General features: G+C 46.2%; 5 protein-coding genes across 5 annotated transcripts; 3 read left to right on the plus strand and 2 right to left on the minus strand.

The window, feature by feature from the left end:
- The first annotated feature begins 761 nt into the window (after positions 1–761).
- LOC103990145 (protein SODIUM POTASSIUM ROOT DEFECTIVE 2) lies at positions 762–2120 on the plus strand. The gene is made up of 3 exons (XM_009409197.3): positions 762–1468; positions 1545–1620; positions 1784–2120. The coding sequence occupies exons 1-3, from the start codon at positions 1022–1024 to the stop codon at positions 1927–1929; spliced, it is 669 nt and encodes a 222-aa protein (XP_009407472.2). The 5' UTR covers positions 762–1021; the 3' UTR covers positions 1930–2120.
- A 453-nt stretch (positions 2121–2573) lies between these two features.
- LOC103990144 (caffeoylshikimate esterase) lies at positions 2574–4499 on the minus strand. The gene is made up of 9 exons (XM_009409196.3): positions 4265–4499; positions 4171–4203; positions 3996–4089; positions 3885–3917; positions 3661–3807; positions 3455–3585; positions 3240–3377; positions 3055–3153; positions 2574–2968 (listed from the first exon to the last, which is right to left on the minus strand). Exons 1-9 carry the CDS (start codon positions 4265–4267, stop codon positions 2726–2728), a joined length of 921 nt encoding a protein of 306 aa, XP_009407471.2. The 5' UTR covers positions 4268–4499; the 3' UTR covers positions 2574–2725.
- A 145-nt stretch (positions 4500–4644) lies between these two features.
- LOC135677285 (caffeoylshikimate esterase-like) lies at positions 4645–6947 on the minus strand. Its single transcript, XM_065189442.1, has 9 exons — positions 6783–6947; positions 6625–6657; positions 6457–6550; positions 6350–6382; positions 6115–6261; positions 5912–6042; positions 5589–5726; positions 5390–5488; positions 4645–5068 (listed from the first exon to the last, which is right to left on the minus strand). The coding sequence occupies exons 1-9, from the start codon at positions 6783–6785 to the stop codon at positions 4775–4777; spliced, it is 972 nt and encodes a 323-aa protein (XP_065045514.1). The 5' UTR covers positions 6786–6947; the 3' UTR covers positions 4645–4774.
- Positions 6948–9099: 2152 nt separating this feature from the next.
- Positions 9100–11218, plus strand: LOC135677286 (exocyst complex component EXO70H1-like). The gene has a single exon (XM_065189443.1). The coding sequence runs from the start codon at positions 9152–9154 to the stop codon at positions 11147–11149; it is 1998 nt and encodes a 665-aa protein (XP_065045515.1). The 5' UTR covers positions 9100–9151; the 3' UTR covers positions 11150–11218.
- Positions 11219–15470: 4252 nt separating this feature from the next.
- Positions 15471–17597, plus strand: LOC135677287 (ankyrin repeat-containing protein ITN1-like). The gene is made up of 3 exons (XM_065189444.1): positions 15471–16007; positions 16085–16494; positions 16571–17597. Exons 1-3 carry the CDS (start codon positions 15527–15529, stop codon positions 17402–17404), a joined length of 1725 nt encoding a protein of 574 aa, XP_065045516.1. The 5' UTR covers positions 15471–15526; the 3' UTR covers positions 17405–17597.
- Positions 17598–21011: the final 3414 nt, after the last annotated feature.

The following is a 21011-nucleotide window of genomic DNA, read 5'->3' on the forward strand; positions in this document are numbered from 1 at the left end:
GAGAAAGAAGAAGCATCCGATTCTGTGGTTTGTGGACCAGAGTTAGCTCTGAGATAATGGAGAAGAAAGGCCACCTGCTTTCTTTTACTTGTCGCCGCTGAGTTCTTCTTCCACAGGTGAGAAATCGTAATGCAGAGAGACTGCTGCGATTGTCTCAGCCACTTCTTCCCTGTGCTAGAAGAAACCAGCGAGATTTACTGCAGAACAACTGCGGCTGGTGATTAAAAGCAGTACCAGCAGCTCTCGCAATCTGTGTTCTTAGGTTTCTCCTTGGCTTTTGCTCTGCTGGAAGGTAGCGTTCACGTGAAACCGGGCCGTGAATCATGGAGAATAACCACTGTTCATCTATTACAGCATTGCAGCAAGAAGTTAAATGTTGCCAGCTTGATTTTGGGGTGTTTTCTTCTGGGGTTTTGTCTGTTTAATGGTCCAAAGAGCATCATTGAATTGAATTTAGACAGATGAGTTCTATGCTCTGAATAATTTCTTACTGGAAGTGTAAGATTCCAGGAATAAAACGCAGAACCAGATAAGAATGCGTGAGATGCAGCAGTGATGGAGTGAATGATGTTGTACCTTGTACAGGTAGAATGAAGAGCAGTAATGAGCCAGTGTAGGTAGGTCAAGCTTACTATAGAACGAAGAACAGGTAGTTTCATGGTAAGAACATTAATCTTATTTTCCTCAAGAAGACAAAACTGTGGAAGATTTTGTGGGAATCATGGAAATAATTGTCATAAAAGGAGGAAAAAAACACACATCTTCAGGGGATTAGATCAGAAAAATGGAGGATTTTTCCTTTTTTTCTTCTTCTTAACCTCATTGAAGTTTAGAATTCATTATCAAGTTTTTCCATCTAAATTGAGATCAGGCTTTTTTCTAAGTGCAATCTCAATCACTTTATGTGTTCATGCTTATATAAGCTCATCAAAGCCAGTTCACTCAAGAACACACACACAGTCTCTCCCTCTCTGTCTCTCTCTGTCTCTCTCTCACTCTCTGTTTGTGTGCTGACTGTACTATGGCTTCGTTGCTCTTCAAGGAAAAGACAGGAGTCAACTTCTCCTGCGTCTCCCCCGCATCGGCAGCGATATGCACAAGCATAGATCGGCGGTCGATGGTTCAGCCGAGCACCGGCAGAACCATCGATCGGCACACGCCTCGTCTGAGAGATCCGCGACGAGCTAAGGCTAGTGTCAACGCCATGTCACAGACGCCCACAAAGCCAAAAACCTGCAACCAGAGGAACAAGAAGAGCTTGGAGAGAGCCAGTGATACGCTCAGTACACCAGGCTCCACTCGCTACCTGCTTGATGACGACGACGGTGATGCCTACTTCAGCAATGTGCTGCCGGATGTGGAACCCCTTCCTCCGCTCATGTCGCTCGAGCCACCCACTCTACGAGCGCTGATGAGAGAAGAACCAGCTCGATTGATGCCATCTGCTGCTGCCATAACACAGGGCCAGGTTCTCAACTCATCCGGCTTCCTTAATGCTTCAGTTGCTCGAGATCAGACATAAATCTAGCTTGTCTTCTTCGTAGGTGGTGGTCTTGCGGGTGTCTTTGCACTGCAAGGGCTGTGAAGGGAAGGTAAGGAAGCATATCTCCAAGATGGAAGGTGAGACACCGTCACGATTCAACCGTGCTGCTGTGCTGTACTCATCAGAGAAGGAAACAAAACAAACATCAACTGTTGTGTTGTTGTTGTTGCTGTTGTTGTTGTGAATTTTAATGATGGGTTAAGTTGAAGATGTGATCATGCTGCTGCTGCTCTTGGTCAGGGGTGACATCATTCGACATCGACTTCGCGACGAAGAAGGTGACAGTCATCGGAGACGTGACACCACTGGGAGTTCTGAGCAGCATCTCCAAGGTCAAGCATGCGCAATTCTGGCCATCTCCACCACGCGCATCGGATTCCCTGTGACGATCATTGGCTGCTGCTCTCTGGAAGCTGTAAAAAACCTATGTGAGGGTGTCTGTAAAAAAACGAGAACATTTGCTGTAGTACTTCTCTCATGTCTTGGATGCTGCTGGGATTGTCTGGGAAACAAACAAATCATCCGGTTATCTCCTCATCATTTCGGTCATAATGGATCCGATCTCGGCCTTTCCTCTTGTTCTGTTTTTGGTCTCTCTCATCACTGTCACTACTATGCATCTTTACAAGTGGACACTCTGTGATCTAAAGCTTTAGATCCTTCCTGTGCTTCTCATGCAATTATATCTGCATTTCTGCACTCTTAGGGAAGTGCATCTCTTGCTTACTTGTACTCGTTTGCCTGGTGTGGTGCCATAATGCAGTTCTTCAACCTCAGGATTCACAGACTTCGACATGGTACTTGGTGGATTATGCAGCATAATCCACCTCGCGTGCCGATCGTGTTCTGTTCTTCCTCGATGCGAGAGTTTCTGTGCAATTCTACTTTAATGTCTGACCTACTATGTATCAACGACGAGGTGCAGCAGCGGATGACGACGATGGAGGCCATGGTTTCGTGGTGAATCCGATCATCTTCTCGGAATCTTTGAGCTCCACCAGCTCTGGCCATTTGGGTCAACTACAGATGCTGGCAAGCAGAAACCAACGCTTTATTTATTAGATCCTGCATTATCTGCAGTTCACAATCGAAACAACACTGACAAGAATAACTCTACACAACACAGAACGAGGTCTCATGGAAGTCATCAAGATCAACAAGATCGCCGCCATTCTTCATGCATCAACAGGAAGCTTCTTGTGCAACTACTGTTTTCATCGTCCTCTGTTCAAGCCAGGCCACCATGTCGGAGAAGACGAGTTCCACGCGTTCTGGGGCCTCGCCAAACGTGAACGCATGCCACATGCCATCGTACACCTTAAACGTCTTATCGGTGCTGGAAGCTGATTTGTATAGCAATTCACTTGATGATGGATCGAAGATCTTATCATCCCCGCCGTGCATCACCAGGAATGGCAGAGTAACCTATCAGCAGAGGACAGAGGCACACGGCAAGGTCAGATTGAGCGTTGATCTCACTTACTGGTTGACCGTAGCAGTACAGAGGTTACCTGGTGCAGATTTCTCTCAATGGCCAAGCTAACCCGGAGAAGCTCATGACCGGTTCCTAAACGAAGATTTCCTCTGTAGTTGTACGGATTTGATCGAACCTGCAGAAACCGAAGAGCAAATGACTTGACAAGCAAGCATAGATAGAGATCCAAAAGAAGCGGATCACACGTGTATGCTGGATCACCTCCTGTCTCTTTTCAGGATCTTTTATGGCAATATCGATCATGTCTTTTGCAGGAATCATCTTCCATGTCGGAATGATGCTACACAACTTCTTCAGGATGCTGATCACCAAAGGATGCGGCTTCATCTTCCCATCGATCTGTAGAAGTTTGGATCCAGGGTCAGAATAACTTCACATCTCACACGAATGACGACGACGACGACCAGATGGAGGACCTTGCACATGGGGCTCACAAGAACAGCACCACTCCAATAGGTTGGGGCCTTCAGATGGAGGAGGAGAGCCACTGCTCCCCCCATGGACAACCCAAAAAGGTACCTCGGCTTCTTCTTGTTCTCCCGTCTCTCTAATAAATTTGAAGGCTCGTAGAATTAGAACTTGAAACTAGGAACGCTTGAGAATGAATGATCCGAGTTCATACCACATACACTCATGAAGTAGTCAGAGCAGTCGCTGACGAGATCATCGAAGCTTGAGATGTAACCTCGCAATCCGGACGATTTGCCGTGGCCTTCATAGTCTACTCCACGAACTGCGTAACCTGCTTTCGCTAATCGAGTTGCAATGTCTAAATCGAGAATGAATCAGTGATTTATACCGATCCAAACTATGAATAGTATGTCAAGATGTTTGCAGAAGCTTCACCTCTCATGGATATGCTGCACTCCGAGCCATAGCCTGGGCAAATTCCCGGAACATTAAAAGAGATGTTCATGAAAGAGATTACCAGTACTTGAATCTGTGTGAAGAGAGTACCATGGCACAGAAAGATCAATGCTTTCGGTTCTACGTTCCTCTGTACAAATCTGCATGTAAAAAGTCTCGCTCCACGTTGATTCTCTATAAATTCCTAGAATCGAACTAAGATATTACTAAGATCAAAAAGAACAAGGAATCGATAAGAAAAAGCTTCTGATCACTGAACGCTAACCTCTTCATATTCGACGTTATCATCGGCATGCGCCTGTGAGAAAGGATGCTTAGTAACCAAAGGAAACAGAGGAATTCTGTGAGAAAGAACTCACCATTATAAGCCAACAGGAAGCTTTCAGTAAGACAGGATTTGATGAGTAAAGGGGAAGAAATAACAGAGAACTATATAGAGATCAAGAAACATGGGGCGGTGGAAATCGCTGGCGTATGAACAATAATCCACAGGTAGAGATTTCAGCTACGTTAGGTATAAAACAACTGATATCTCTGCCGACAGCAATAGGTTTCGAAGACTGGAAGAACAATTCCGTGGAAGAACGTGGAATAATTCAAACATTATATTACGTGACAACCTTCTCCTCGAGGTGTTCAACGGGTCCTAAACAAGTTGCCATTGCGATAGACTCGAAGCTTACAAGATTTTGGTCTCCCATAGTACACGTAAGGAATCAATTGCTGCACGGAAAGATCATTTGACGCCATATAAAAGTTATTTATATTTCTTTTGGGGAATGCAAGTCTACATAAAAGTCAGCTTGTTTATTTTCCGTAGAGGAGCCAATAGCGGCAATCCTGATGAATAGGATAAGGTAGCTTAGTTCTTAGCCGTCGATTTGCGATGTCTTGGAGTGTGCATCCTCGTCGTGCTTGGCTTTCAGCTCCATCTCGGATGCGGGGTCTTGGGTGGTCGTCCTCTGGTCGAGCCAAGCGATGATGTCGGAGAATACGAGATCGATGCTCTCCGGGGGCTCGCCGGACGTGAGCGCGTGCCACATGCCAGGGTAAAGCTTGAACGTCTTGTCCTCGCTTGACGCTGTCTCGTAGAGCAGTTTGCTGACCGAGGGATCCGTCACAATGTCGTCTCCCCCATGCACCACCAAGAATGGCAGCGATACCTGCAAGCAGCAAATTTGCTTGGACTCAAACAAGCTTAGCGATCAAACGAAGCGAATCATTCACCATGGTTAGCACATAGCTACTTTCGTGTGTAAGAAGAGTCGAAATTGTCTTAATCTATCTGAGATCGGCTTCCTCGACAAGCAAATCTTCGACAGCAATTTTGTGTAGTCGAATACCCAAGCAAAATTAAACTATAAATGCTCATCCTTTAATTGTCAGAACAGTGGGCCAAAGATCGAGCACATAGTGGATGATAAGAGAACGTATAAGAAAAGCTAAGATGAACTATGCATGAAGGAGGAAATGATAAGGATCACCTGGTGCAGGTTTTGCTCAATGTCCAAGCTAGCCATGAGAAGCTCATGAGCGGTCTTCAAGCGCGGTTTTCCCTTGTAGCAGTACTGATTAGATCGAACCTACCAAAACAAAACAAAAGAAACGAAGATTCGTGTGTATTATAAGATAGACGAAGAAATAGGTGCCGTGTACACTGCACTTGGGCATAAGCTTTGCTACCTCCTCTCTCTTCTCTGGAGTTTTGATGGCGATATCAATAATGTCTCGCGTCGGAACAATTTTCCACGTCGGTATGATGTAACTCAGCTTCTTCAAAATGCTGACCACGAACGGGTGGGGCTTCAACTCATCAGCAATCTAAAGTAAACATATCGATTAGTGCTTCGTCAAAGAGTAATCTTAACTAAAAGGTACCACCACATGAGAGAGACAGAGTGTTTTAGGACAGCAGTGACACACAGCAGCGTGAAACGTGCTTGATGTGATCTTGAAAAGGAAGAAACAAAGAATAGTAGGTCACAGGGAAGGAAAAAAGAGAAGACCTTGCACATGGGGGCGACCAGAACAGCACCATTCCAGAAAGATGGTTCCTTCCTGTGGAGGAGGAGGGCCGTGGCTCCCCCCATGGATTCCCCAAGGAGGTACCTCGCTTTCTTCTTGTTCTCCGGCCGCTCTAAGCATAGAGGATTGTGTTAGAACTTGAAGTGCTGCTGTAACTATGAGCGCATGCTTTTGCAGTTCATACCACAAACGCCGACGAAGAAGTCAGAGCAGTCGTTGACGATATGTTGGAAGCTCGGAACATATCCTTGCAATCCAGAAGATTTGCCATGGCCCTCGTAATCTATTCCGTAAACGGCGTAGCCTGCCTTTGCACATCGAGTTGCAGTGTCTGGATCGGAAAGAAGTTCAGAAGCCATCATCGATCATAAAAAGTGGGTGAAGAAAAGCACGACGACGTTTCTTGGATGAAGCTTTACCTCTCATGGATATGCTGCACTCCATGGCGTAGCCTGGAAGAAGCACGAACCTTACGTAACAGGAATGCACAGGAACGAGAAAGAAGCGAGAGGTGATCGGGGAGTACCATGGCACAAGAAGATGAGGGCTTTCGGATCTTTGTTTTCCGGCAGCCACCTGCACGTAAAAAGCTTGACTCCCCGAGGGTTGTCTATGTATTCCTGAAATCATGTGCAAACGACATGAATAATCTGTCAAAGAAGAAGAAAGAAGCTTCTGATTGCTGATCGCTGACCTCTTCATATCTGACATCCTCATCGCCGTTTGCCTGTAAGAAGGAAAAAGATGGAGATTAAAGAGACAAACAAATGCCAAAGACAGATCTGTATATAGATAGATAGATAGATAGATCGATCGATCGAGAGAGAGGAAGTTTGTGAGGGAAGAACAGACCATGGGGGAGAATTCACAAGGAGGAGGTTTGGATCTTTGGGTTGACGATTCGGTAGAAGTGAAAGAGCAGGGAGTTGAAAGGATGCGATGTCTTGAGGAAACGCGAAGATAAGGAGAGTCGGATAGAACGGAAGGATTGGCGTTATGGAAAGCACGGCATCGATGACGCTAATATTGGTGGTAGAAATAGGAAGATTCGCTGATAAATACGTTGTCTATTAAGGCATCGAATTGTTGTGGAACCGCAATAGTCGAATCACCATCGGTTCAAGAATGGGCGGCTGTGATCGATTGCACGCAGCCAAGGGGAAGGAGGTCGCCATTGATGACTCGACGGCGTCAGTGGGAGTCGTTATAACGGGTCACGTCTGCTGCTTTGCCTTTTGGACTTTTATGACTTTGACCGGTTCATGGTATATATATATATATATATGCACACATATTGAATGGCGCTGAGAATTAATTTGGCAACGTGATATATGGATAATGAATGAATGGTTGACAATTGAGGCCAAATGCAAACGAAATGGGTTGTCTGGTCTGATGAGAATGACAATAGATTTAGATTAGTAACAACGATCTCGATCAAAATTTAGAGGTCAATAAGAACAACTCGGCCTAATTTGGTCAAAGCAAATTTCTGCACATCTTGTTGCCCATTGGCATCCTTATCGTAGTCAAGCTAACATTAAGATAGGGACCATCTCATCAACCAGTTTGTGGTTGATGCACACGCAGGTTTAAGCCACTGTCAATGATGTCTCAGTGGGATTAACATCGTTTTGGGCACCACCGTCGCCACCGTCGCCACCGTCGCTTCCTCTTCTCATCGGTAAACGAATCACAGAGGAAGCTTCCTTCCACCGTATTCTTTCTCAGAATATGACTCACCACCACGTGTTCTCCTTCCTTCCGGCTAAATCTCCATGTTCTCTTATCGTAGTCAACTTCTCAAGTTGAAATGGCAGTCTCCACCGAAACAGAGGAGAGTTTGCAGAAGATTGCGATGACCTGCGCGAACCTAAAGGAACGGTGCTGAGGATGTTTCCCCGGCTGACATCTTTACTTCCTAAAGGAACAACACAAACAATAGAAAAGGCATGGATAGACGAATTAGAAGTTGGTTGACTTCTCAAGTTGCTGATCAGTAATGGTGCCTAAAATCCATCTCTCCGTTGACAACAGCACACCCATGTGAAGAGGTGCAGAAATAATGGGTTATAAGACTAGAGGCTGAGGTGGGCATGAATAGATCTTCTCCTGATGGAGTTCTTCGAACTCTTCCTTCTCGAATCTATCATTGTTTATTGCGAAGAGTACGGGTTCGTACATCGACAGCATGCTCTCACTCATCTTCTCAGCATCTTCTCTTATGTCGCCTCGGAAACTTGTCATCTTATCAGATGCCTGATAAGACCAACCGCTCATACACACTCATCGTCGTGCATTTAACAACGCGATTCAGCAGTGGCTTCATCTTTACTATAAAGTCCATTTTTGCCGTCGTAAGGCGACGCTGAATCCTTCCACAGTTTGCAGGATCGATTGCTCAGATCGATGGAGCGAGTTAATCGTCGTTATTTTTCCAAGATGAAAGGTGAGATGATGGTGATAGCTTACCACAAATAATTCATCTAGCTCGTGAGTTTGGTGCACAGAAGAAGATTTCTTCCTCCTTGTTTGCCACAGCCGGCCGAATTCACATATATAATATGCCCATCATATCAAAGTTCAAAGAAGCTATTTCTTCAGTGACGTTTTCCTTTTGATTTTGATTGATCGCGAAAGCCGCTGAATAATGCAATATAGTAGTTAGAATCACAACCATACACGTTATCTTCTTCTACTGCTGGTTTAGGAGATGAGCGAGCGTTGAACGTGAGGTATACACTGCATGCATGCAACGTGGCGATCGAGTTCGCGGTGAAGTGGGAAGTGCAAGCGAACGACAGTGAGAGAGAGAGAGAGAGAGAGAGAGAGAGAGAGAGAGAGAGAGGCCAATCCCCCTCGACGAAATAGTGGCTTTGAAGAAGAGATCGATGGAAGCGTTTTCCAAGACTGTAACTTCAAGTTCGTCACCCTGTCACACCAAGCTCGATCACTATGTTGTCGATTTGTCTTTCCCAAAATAATATTTTGTCTTAAAGATTAAAGGAAGCATAGGAAGCATATGTGCATGAGTTGGTTGGCTGTCGAATCCGTGTTATACGCATGATGACGACGACGATACAACAACGTAATTAACCAGCTTCCTCTCCTGCGCTCCTTTATAAGCAGCTCCGCTGTTTCCATGTCTCTCGTCCCACGCCGCCTTGTGATCTCTTTCCTCCTCCGACGGAACTGTTGGAAGCTTTTTTATCGCCTCGACGATGCCGCGGAAGGGAATGCGGAGTCTCTTCACATCATCTTCCGCGCCAAAGGTCGGTCCTCCGCTTCATCTTCGTGGGCCTCGATACGGAGCAGCGGGTGGGCCCCTGTCCCCTTCCTGCTTCACCTTCTCTGACAGGTTAATGGAGGAGAACATCGCGGCCGCAGCGGAGGTCATTCGAGAGTGGGGCCCGGAGGTGGACGACTCACTCTTCGGCAGCGGCCGCGCCGACTCCGGCCGTTTCCTGCAAGCTGTGTCGGACCTCCACCGCTCCATGCTTTTCTTCTCTTCCCCTTCCGCCGACTCCTGCGCGTCCACCGCCGTCCGCTCCGCGGCCCTCCTCCGCGCCCATTCGCTCCTCTCCGACGCTATCTGCCGCCTCGAGCGGGAGCTCAAGCTCCTCCTCTCCGCCCACGGTCGCCTCCTCAACCCCCTCGACTCCCTCCGTTTGGCCTCCTTCTCTGACTCCTCCGACGTCGAGTACGCTGCTGACTCCATCACCGAGGTGGAGAGCGCTGCGGACGTCGCCATTCGCGACCTTCGAGCGGTCGCCGATACCATGATCTCCGCCGGCTATGGCAAGGAGTGCGTCCAGGTGTACAAGAAGATGCGCAAATCCGCCGTCGACGAGTCCATCCACCGGTTAGGTTGCGAGCGCCTGACGCAGGCGCAGGTCCGAAAGCTTGACTGGGCAGAGTTCGAGTCGAAGATCCGAGATTGGCTCGCCGCTGCCCCAATCGCCTTCAGAACCATCTTCTCCGACGAGCGCCTCCTCTGCGACCGCGTGTTCGCCAGTTCCGACGCCATCCGCGAGTCCTGCTTCGCCGATGTCGCCCGCGATGCCGCCGCCTCGCTTCTCGCCTTCCCGGAAACGGTAGCGCGGTCGAAGAGATCGCCGGAGAAGCTGTTCCGGATCCTAGACCTCTACGATGCCGTTTCTGAGCTCTGGCCTGAGATCGAGTCGATGTTCTCCTTCGAGGCCACGACCGCCGTCCGGTCACAGGCTCTCGCCTCTCTCCTCAGACTCGCAGAGGTGGCGCGGTCGACCATGGCCAACTTCGAGGCGGCAATCCAGAAGGACGCCTCCAGGTCCCGGGTCCCCGGCGGCGGCGTCCACTCCCTCACCCGCTATGTTATGGACTACCTCGTCTTCCTCGCTGACTACGAGCTCCCCCTCACCGATATTTTCGCGGATTTCCCCTTCCAGGCCCAGAGCCCCTTGCCGGAGTCCTTCGACGAGGCATTGCAGGCGACGCCGTCCCTGTCCGCTCCCTCCTCCCCCTCCGCCGACTCCACCACCACATCCTTCGAGAGCAGCCCTTGGAGCTCCTCCCCCTACCCCGCCTCCAGTGCCGTCGGGTCGATTTCAGTGTGGATCGCGTGGCTCGTCCTCGTGCTTATTTGCAAGCTCGACGGGAAGGCAGAGCTCTACCGGGAGGTGGCTCTCTCATACCTTTTCCTGGCCAACAACCTCCAGTACATAGTGCAGAAAGTTAAGGAGAGCGGACTGCGCCTCCTCCTCGGGGACGAGTGGGTGGCACGGCACGGGGCGAAGGCGAGGCACTACGCAGCGAGCTACGAAAGGCTGGCGTGGGCAAAGGTGGCGGCAGCGATCCCAGAGGACGGAACTGTGACGGCCGCAGTGGAAGCGTGGGAGCGGATGCGAGGGTTCAACACGGCGCTGGAAGCGGCGTGCCGGGGGCAGGCGGGGTGGGTGGTGGTGGCGGATGGTGGGTTGCGGGAGGAGGTGATGTCGGCAGTGGCAGCGTTGGTGGTTCCGGCGTACCGGGCATTCTACAAGAGGTCCCGACCGGTGCTAAGGGTCTCTGGCGCCGCCTCCGCGGCGGTGGTACGGTTCTCGCCAGAGGACGTGAGGAACCGAATCTACGGGCTCTTCGGCGGTTCGATGGGGTCCGGTTCTTCCGGAGACTCAGGAACCGGTTCATCCAGAGGTTCGACCGGCTTCAGTCCGCCCGTAGGCTCGAACCGGTCGGAATAGAGACTGCTTTTACAATTTGGAATAAGATGTGTTTATACTTGTAATGTTAAGAGAGGATCATTAATCCAACTTTTGTCCTTGATACTAAATATGCTTGTATAATTACAAGCCAATTAACCCAAGAAAGCATTTACCAAAAAGATTTCTCGATGACTATGTTAAATCTTGGATTTTATAATAAAATCAATTTATAAAGTTATAAACTAATATGCGTTTAAAATAAGTAATGCATGAAAAACTTTGATTGTGGACTTGAATCATGAAAGCAGAATCTAACGTTGGACCGGAGAGCATCATGTCGAATTATTGTGTTGAATCTCGTATTTTGATGATAAAACCACTTGATATGTGTTTATAATTTAAACTGATATGTGTTTATAATTTAAACTGCATTTTGAGTGATGTAGGTCTACTCGATCAGGATTAGATAGTTGACGCAGGAGGAATTGACGTTGCGTCAGAGGATATCACGTCAGGATATTGGACGACAGAAGGCTTCGGACGTCGGGCATCGAGCCAAGGAGAGTGGAATTACGCCAAGGATATCGGGGTTGTGGAGGTCAACCGCCGATTGGGCAATAAGCCGCAAGAGAGGACGATGCGCTGAAGAATCGGATGAAGCGCCAACCAATGACGTGCCGAGCAACAGAATGTCAATTCGCGTTGTAATAATTGTCTAGATCGAAGTAGAGTTTTAGCTTATGTGTGAAGGATTAACTACGATAACGACGAAGACATAAAGCGAAACAAAGTGTCGAAGTCAAGCGCGAAGGATTCGTTGCGAGTTCGAGAGTTCGACGGAAGTCCGAAGGTTCATCGGGAATGCTGTCGGAACTAGCTGAGAACGAGTAGGGAGCTTGCCGAAGGGTTTTTCGGAAGCTCGCCGGAAGGTTCTTGGGAAGTTCGCGGAGCTCGCCGAGAAAGATCGGAGCTTGCCGAAGAAGCTCGTTGGAACTCGTCAAGATCAAATCGTGAAGTCTAGGAGCTTGTCGGGAGTCCGCAGAATGGTTTCAGAGAGTTTATCGGAAGACCGTCGGAAGTTCGCCGGAAGCTCGCTGGAAGAAGTCTTGACTTACGAACTTTGTAATAGCTTAGAAAATGTATTTAAATTCGTAGTTAGCACGTTACTTAGGGTAGAATTAGGTGTTAATCCTATAAACCAAGTAGGGGCTAATTGAGCTCTAGTTCGGACTGGTTTGGGCCAAGTTTGGAGCCCAACCAGTGAGCTGAAATAGTGTAAGTGGTGGCACCGCCAGATTTGGCAGTGGCACCGCCCAACACCCGAGAGCCAGGCGGTGGCACCGCCAGTACACTGTCAGTGTCAGACACTGACAGGCGGTGGCACCACCACTGATAGGCGGTGGCACCGTCAGCATCGGGAACCAAAGAGAATTCAAATTTTGGAGCCCAAATTTGAATCATCTTGATGCCTATAAATACCCCTCAATTCTCAGTTGAGATTATAACCTTTGAGAAGTATTAGATTGAGACAAAAGCCTTTGTAAAGTCTTTAGCATGTTTTGTTTTCAATAGCTTGAGTGTTTACCTCCCTCTTTCTCTTTGAAAGTTTGTAAGAGTGTGAACCACTTGTAAAAGGTTGTAAAAGGGGTATTTGTCCTTCCCCTTCAAAGTGATTTGCTAGTGGAAGTTGGGAGCCTCTTCGAAGAAGGCTTTGCAAGTAGATGTAGGTCATTTTGACCGAACCACTCTAAAACTACTGTATTCTCTGGTTTGCATTTTATTCTTGCCATTTACATACTGCAAACTACTTTACTTAGTCACTACGCTTCCATACGCTTCTAAGTTATTAAGCTTCCAAAATCGGTTTTCATCGAAATTGATTTTTATCGTACGAAAGTTTTTAAACCAATGTTATTTTACCGCTGCACTAATTCCCCCCCCCCCCCCCCTCCCCCCTCTTAGTGCTGCTCCGATCCTAACAGATTGGTTGATGTGTCATAAGATAGATTTTATGTTATGAGTTCGAGCATCAGGCCAAAAGAATTATATATTGCACTAAGATGTTCATGTGTTGCGAGAAGTCAACATGTCGATTGGATAATACGCTAAATAAAATGATAATGTGTTGAAGAATTGAACAAAGTGTTAGATATACTAATGATATATCGAACAACATGGGTTTTATTATTGACTCTTGATTGAAGTTTAAAGTCCAATTGAGTCGTTTTGGGGTGTAACATGTTAGCTCAATTAGAGTGAGTCAATTAGTTTATTACTTTTATTTCGAGTGCCGAATATGAATCATTGATTCAAAATATATAAACATAATATAATAATAACGATATAAATAAGATAACGAGAGATATATTATCTGAATAAATAAGATAATTCGGATGATCCCTTAACCTTATATTACTATTTTTTAATATCGCTAACTTAAGTATTAAAAAAGTTTTTTTAATACTTACTATTTAGTTTTCTAGAATTTTGTATGGAATCGAATTTGATATATTTAGATTAAATCAAGGTTTATTTCATGACCTGATGCATTAGATAATTAAAATATGTTTTCATCACCGTCACAGCCTACGTAAGAGACAACGTTGATTATTCTTGGAATGAGACCAGGAAGACTGAGAGAGAGAGAGAGAGAGAGAGAGAGAGAGAGAGAGAGCTGTGCCAACTGTCGATTATTGATTTGTCTTGGAAGGCCAATGCTTTTCATGATTTGACTACGAACATCATTATCAAACGTACACAATCTTTTGGCTTTAACTCTTCGTCATCAACGAGATTTACTGTTCACCACATGTTAATTACCAAACTGGTGTTGCTTGCGATCGAGATTAATCTCCGTCTGCAAACTACGTGACATGCTCTGACGTGGCGGTGAACCAGTTTGACTCGATTTGAATTTTCATCTGACTCTTTGGACTCAGCTTAACATACTTCATAATTCTCGTTGTAACATCGATTTCTATTATGATCAATGTCAGATGAGGTTCTCGATGTGCACCTATTGACATCTCAATCACACTTTCGAGAGGATCAGGTGATAGTAATAGGTCCTCTTAAAATTAATTTTTTAGATAAAATATTTTTTAAATATCTTTTTTTTAATTTACTTGACATTATATACTTGGATGATTTTATTTTTATGTTTTTTTAGATTGAAATATCATTTTAAGTGTTAAAATCTTTCATCATTCTGATCATTATATTTTTAAAAATTACATTAAGATCTATATATTTACGATAGTAAAATATTAAGATTGTTAAAAAAAATAATTTTATAAGATTAAAATTCAAGAAAAAAGATTTTATTGGAGTAATAGAGTTGAATATTTTATTTTTATAAATATAAAAATTTTAATATAATTTTTAAAAATATGAAGATTCAAATACTAATGATAATTAACTATATATAATAATATATCATTAATCGCATCAAAACTAAAGAAAAATCGTGTGTTCATAAATTTATGCTCCAAATGTGTACATCTGACCATCTTGAATTTCTTACAAACATAAATGCAATGCAGAAATCAGTTCTGTAGTGGCATCCATTTAGTACCAAAGTCCATTTATATATATTATTAAAAAGAGTGCACTATGCTTCTCTCAGAAGTTTGAAGATGGTAGGCAACAGCCAGCTTTTCATGGAGCAGATAGATGTCCATTTCCATATATATATATATATATATAAGATAAATGATAAAGATGGAATTGGTGCTTTATCCATTGTGTTAGTGTTAATAGCGGTGTATTATGATGGAGAAGAAGATGACATGTCAAATCAGCCGCCTTCGGAGACGAGAATGGGAAAGTTAATGTGAGAAACCTGAAACAGGTGATGGTTTCTTCTCCATTCGTGCTCGCAGGATCTGCATTTGCTAGTAAAAAGCTTGGATCGTTCATGACAACGAGGAAGAACTTTTTGACGACATCTTCTACCGACGAAAGCTCGCGGAAGCTACATAGAGTTGAGCAACAGTTAACCTTAGAATCTGCTCTGCAACATTGATTTTATAGTACCACTACAACTTGTACAGAGACTCGACAGTAACGAAAGGGAACGCAAACGCACGCCAAAAAGGCAGGAGGAGATGAGAGATGAGTCCCCCCACTGGCACGTCTCCACTCTACTTTGGCGGGCTTGTCGTCTTCGTTCTCGTCGCCAAATCTGCTTGGGTGGGCCCGGCGGCGTCACATTCTCAAGGCACCACCATAAAGCACGAGATAGAAACTCGAGCCGTGCCAACCTCTTCTTCCACGAGCTCTCCTTCCTCCCTGCTTCCTCGGCGGTCCCATCCCCATCAAGCCACCCCGCCTCTTCTTTAAGTGTCAACCTTGCTTACCGCAAAACCTTCCACCGGTTCTTCCGTCTGAGCTTGCCGGGGTCGAGGAGCAGCAGCGATGAGCCTGGAAATCGAGAGAGCCGCCTCCTTTCTCGCTGACCTGGAAATGGGGTCGGTGCTGGCGGCGGAGCCTTCCCCGGCCGGCGCTGCCCCGGCGCTGGTGCTGTCGAGCTCGATGGACAAGAAGAAAAAGAAGTACGTGAAGCAGGTGACGGGGAGGCACAACGACACGGAGCTCCATCTCGCGGCGCGGCGCGGTGATCTGCCCGCCGTGAGGCGGATCCTCGGCGACGTCGTTGCCCAGGTCGCGGGAATGACCACGGAGGTGACGGAGTTGGAAGCGGTGACCGCGGAGATGGTGTCGGCTGTGGTCAACGAGACCAACGAGTTCGGGGAGACGGCGCTCATCACGGCCGCCGAGAAGGGGCACCTTAGCGTGGTAGCGGAGCTGCTCCAGTATTCGGATAAGGAGAACATCTCGAGGAAGAACCGATCAGGGTTCGATGCTTTCCATGTGGCGGTGAAAGAAGGACATCGAGGTGAAAGCCTTTCATCTTCTGCGCTGCCTCTTCGGCCTCCTTTTTCTTCTTCCCTCTTGCTGACTCGTTTCACACAGACATCGTGCAGTTACTTCTCGGCCATGACCCAACACTCGGCAAGACGTTTGGCCCCTCGAACGTGACGCCGCTTATATCTGCGTCGGCGAGGGGCCACACCGAAGTGATCAAGCAGCTCCTCGCTCAGAATTTTAGCATGGTGGAGGTGGCCAAACGCAACGGGAAGAACGCTTTGCATTTTGCTGCCAGGCTCGGCCATGTCGAAGCAGTGAAAGCATTGCTAGATAAAGATCCACAACTAGCGCGAAGGACGGACGTCAAAGGCCAGACTGCACTGCACATGGCCGCCAAAGGAACAAACCATGATGTGATCACAGCACTCGTGGATTCTGATCCCGCCATAGTTATGTTGCCTGACAAAAACGGGAACACCGCCTTACATGTGGCGACGAGAAAGAAGCGTGCAGAGGTAGAACCTACATCCGATCGTTTCTGCATCGAATAAGCTTTTCTTATATCTGATCGTTCTTCGTTTGTCTTTCCAGATAGTGAATTTGTTGTTACTTCTCCCGGACACGCATGTCAACGCACTGACAAGAGACCACAGAACTGCGTATGATATCGCGGAAGAGTTGCCTCTCTCCGAGGAGTCAACGTACATCAAAGAGTGTTTGTCTCGCTACGGTGCGCTGCGGGCAAAAGAGTTAAACCAGCCTCGAGATGAGCTTCGGAAAACGGTGACGGAGATCAAGAAACACGTGCACACGCAGCTTGAGCAGACCAGGAAGACGAACAAGAACGTTTATGGGATCGCGAAGGAGCTGCGGAAACTACACAGGGAGGGCATCAATAACGCCACCAACTCGGTGACGGTGGTGGCGGTACTCTTCGCGACCGTGGCGTTCGCAGCCATATTCACCGTGCCCGGTGGAAGCGAAGACGACGGGATCGCGGTCGCCGTCCATGCCACGGCTTTCAGGGTCTTCTTCATCTTCAACGCCATAGCGCTGTTTACGTCGTTGGCGGTGGTGGTGGTGCAGATCACTCTCGTCAGGAGGGAGACGAAGTCGGAGAGGAGGGTGGTGGAGGTGATCAACAAGTTGATGTGGTTGGCCTCGGTGTGCACCACGGTGGCTTTTCTGACCTCCACCTACATTGTGCTGGGCCGGCGACTTCAGTGGGCGGCGATACTGGTGACGTTGATCGGGGGAGTGATAATGGCGGGTGTCCTCGGCTCCATGACCTACTTCGTGGTGAAATCGAAGCGCATTCGTAAGATCAGGAAGAAGGAGAAATCATCCAAGAGAAGCGGTTCTGCTTCCTGGCATCACACCTCTGACTTCTCCGATTCCGATTTCAATCCGATTTATGCCATCTAAAGAAGCGTGAAAGGCGTTTGTGGTTGCTTCCATGTGATTCTGAAACTGTACATGAGAGCTCGATTCATGTCCCATTCGTCCCGACGGGTTGCCTCTTGTTCTCGGGTAGCGTGTGCGTCCAAAAGGTTGACTGAGAACCTCGCGACAAGTCAACGAACATGATTCTTAATCAGATTAATCTTTGATTTGTTTACATTGTTTATTCCAAGTCCATCACCGGGGCAACATCTTGTCATCACAAATCTTAATGTTGATCGAATGGTCAGAGACTCCTCTTGCTGCTTCCCCTTCCTCGCAGAGGTGCAGACACCTCTTCGGCTTCACCTCCTCCTGCTCGTCGTCGTTCTTCTTCTCGCCTCGATCTCTTCGTCTATGGCGAAGATCGAAAACCTCCCTATCATTTCCGTTCCGGCGTATCTCTGCGCGAGACTTCAAAGAACCCCGCCGTGCTCGCTCTTTTCTGGCAGTTCTACATCGTGGTGATTGGGTATCTCTACTTGGCAGGAGTCGCGGTTTACGCTCCAAATAGGAGCGCCTGTTACGAGTACGTACCGATGTGTTGGTGTGGGAGCCGAGGAGACAGCAGACATTCTCTTATATCTTCATGTCTTATACGTACCAGCAGCACTTTGTTCTCGACGGCGAAGAGGAAGAGGCGGCGGAAACGGTGCTCTGCGAGGAAGAATCCGAGCTTTGAGTGGCGGTGGATTGGATTCTTTGTCATGCGTACTTCCTGATTTGATCTCCATTCCAAATCTGTTATAAATTGTTCAAATTAAAAAAATTCAAAAGATTTATTTGAAAAGATGATTTTTTTAGTTATTTTGATAATTATTTTTGAAGGGTCGAATCTTTTATGAAAATACCTATAAATAAATATTTGAGAGTAAATTATGAACATATCTTTTTCATATTCTTTTTCTTTCTTGATAGAATTAGACATTCTCTTATTCTTCTTTCATAATTTTTTATTGTTTGCTTAAACTCATAATGATCTTGTTGAGAAGATGATGCAAATATTATTTTTAAGAAAGTGTTTATACATGTTTTAATCCTAAATATATTTTCTATAATATTCTTGATCTTGTGTTTGTTATTTGTTTTCATAGTGTTTTCATCATCTTTTTTGTTATATTTTTCAGCCTAAATATCTTGATTGTTCTTCGAGATGCAAATGGCATGGGCAATATCATGGACGACATCGATACGTATTCTTGTATGCACGGATCATAATATTTGGGCTTAATCTGTAGATTTTTCATGTCCCCGAGAGGGAGAGAAAATGCCAGTTGAACATTACGCCATGTTATATTTATTCAAATGGTTAGCATGACTTGGGTACAATCAATAGGTTACAAATCGCAATTGGTGGAAAAAAAAAAACACGGAGATTTGAAAATATTGCACAAAGCCGATATATTTTTATTTAAATTAATTATTTTAAAATATGTTGGTCAAAATAGTTGGTAAGAATTTTGATAATTCGTCTTAAGATTTTGAATTGGAAACTCATCTCTAACTAAAGAAGAGAATTGAGTGCACCCCACACATTAAATAGAAAATACTTTTTAATTCGGATAATATATAATTTTTTTAACCAAAAACAATTAGGGATTTCAAACTATAAATAGGGATATCTCATATAACCTAAGCTCTCTTTTCTCTTTCTAATTCTTCAAATTCAATTTTGGATCATCTCCTAAACTTGCTTCCGACGTTTGCTGATTTAGATGTTTCGTTCGGTAGCTGGTCATACTACAGACAAAACCCTTTGATTCGTGCTACAGATTTAATTTCCAAGTGCGATAAGATTAGAACAGTGGACTGATCGTATCCCATCAAATCAGACAATAACATTTGTGAACCCAAAGAATGATCATGGAAGCCATGTTGTCGTTTCAAGAACAATTCTTTTCGACAGTCATGCAAGTCTCGAGTTGTAGCTCCAGAAAATTGTACGGTCTGAAAGGCACACGTTTGAGGTGGTCTTTGGGAAACAGAGTATACTAGTTTGGAAGATTGGAAAGCTCTTTCTTCAAAGTCCTCGATCGAGCTTGTCAAGTAGGCCGACAATGAGTGACGGCAGGCGACACGCTTCGTCTCTCTCTCGTTCCTTTTGCCGGGCCTGTCGGATTTGGTGGATGTCATCGTTCGGAGAACAGCCCAGGATACATGGCTGTATACTGCCTTCTTCGCTTGGTGTATTTATGTACGTAAGAGCCACGAGATTGGATATCCAGTATGAACTCATGCCATGATGGGAAGAACAGTACATCAAAACTTCCCACCATGAGAGTCAACCGTGTTAATGGGGAGCATGTTTTGTTGGACGTGACCTTACCGTCGAAGACGGGTGTGGAAAGCTGAATCGAAATAGCGCTCGTGGTGCTCGTGTCTACCACTGAAAACGAGAAGTTGAACGCTTCTTCCCGTGTGGCAGACAACACATCAGCTTTTCTATCTTGTCCTTGTTCTTTGGTAGTGCTAATTAGACGCAATCGAAAGCTGAAGTTGTCGGTGAGAAGCAGCAGAGGAAGGGATCGCAGCCAATCTGCTGCGTGATTACCCGTCTTCAAAGCATCCACCTGACAGTTCTCACCGAGCACGTCTGTTCTGTCTGGGTTTACCTTGTGTATGCTTTGACCTTGCTTGCTCTTCATCTTCTTCCTGTCCTCTTTAACTACAGTCAAGCTTGTACGTATGTGGGCAAATCATGCAGACCTCAAGTCAAAGAGTTGAATGGTCTAAAGACTGTTTGTTGCAGATGTCCCCACTTGCAGAAGGAGAAAGGAAGCCGATTCCTTCGGACCGCTGCCTTTATATGCCACTCTCTCTTCCACCACCACCTCAGCTGTTTCTCGCATCATCTCGCTGCGGAACTCTGTCGTTGCCCTGCTTGGAGCAATGGACCGTCGGTCGTCGAAGGAAAGGAGGCTGCCGCCGAAACGAGGTCAGGTGAAAGCTCGTATCTTTAAGATCTTGATTCGGTTCGTCAGTGCAATCACTTCAGGGAGGAAAGGAGAAGGCTCATTGCGACAAGGTAGTGACTCATCCTCCACCTCTCCGGTTCGCGATAGGCACAGCCATGGTGATGCCAAAGACATTGAGGCTCAAGCTTAGCTTTAGGCCTTTGATGAGATGAGGGCAACGTAGCCATGAAAACAAGTCTACGAAGGATGTCCAGCTTGGATATCAATGATGAGAAGTATTAGCCGAATCAGAATAGAGTGAATCATTGTAGTCAACTAAAATAAAGAAAGAAAAAGGTGAACCTTGGCGTCTAGGAAGCTGTCATCATGGCCATGAATTGTCATAGCACTGTGACCCTACAGCAGACAGATCAAACAGGAAGAAGAAGAATGAACTCCACAAAGGCTACAAGTGCAACAGCATAGGCAGATGCAGCGAGGGCGATGCCACAGGTGTCGGTCTGACCAATCACCATCCATCGCTTCATGGGAAAAGCCTCTGTTAGCGTACGTACCATATTCCACAATACAACAGTCCACCTGCTTGTGTGTGTATGTGTAAAGCTAATGAATGATACGACAGTCCACAATAGCGTCCCTTGTTTGTTTTCGCTCTCTAGGCTTAGTCTGTTCTGCGA

This window comes from Musa acuminata, chromosome BXJ1-6, assembly GCF_036884655.1.
Source record: "Musa acuminata AAA Group cultivar baxijiao chromosome BXJ1-6, Cavendish_Baxijiao_AAA, whole genome shotgun sequence".
Taxonomy (NCBI): domain Eukaryota; kingdom Viridiplantae; phylum Streptophyta; class Magnoliopsida; order Zingiberales; family Musaceae; genus Musa; species Musa acuminata.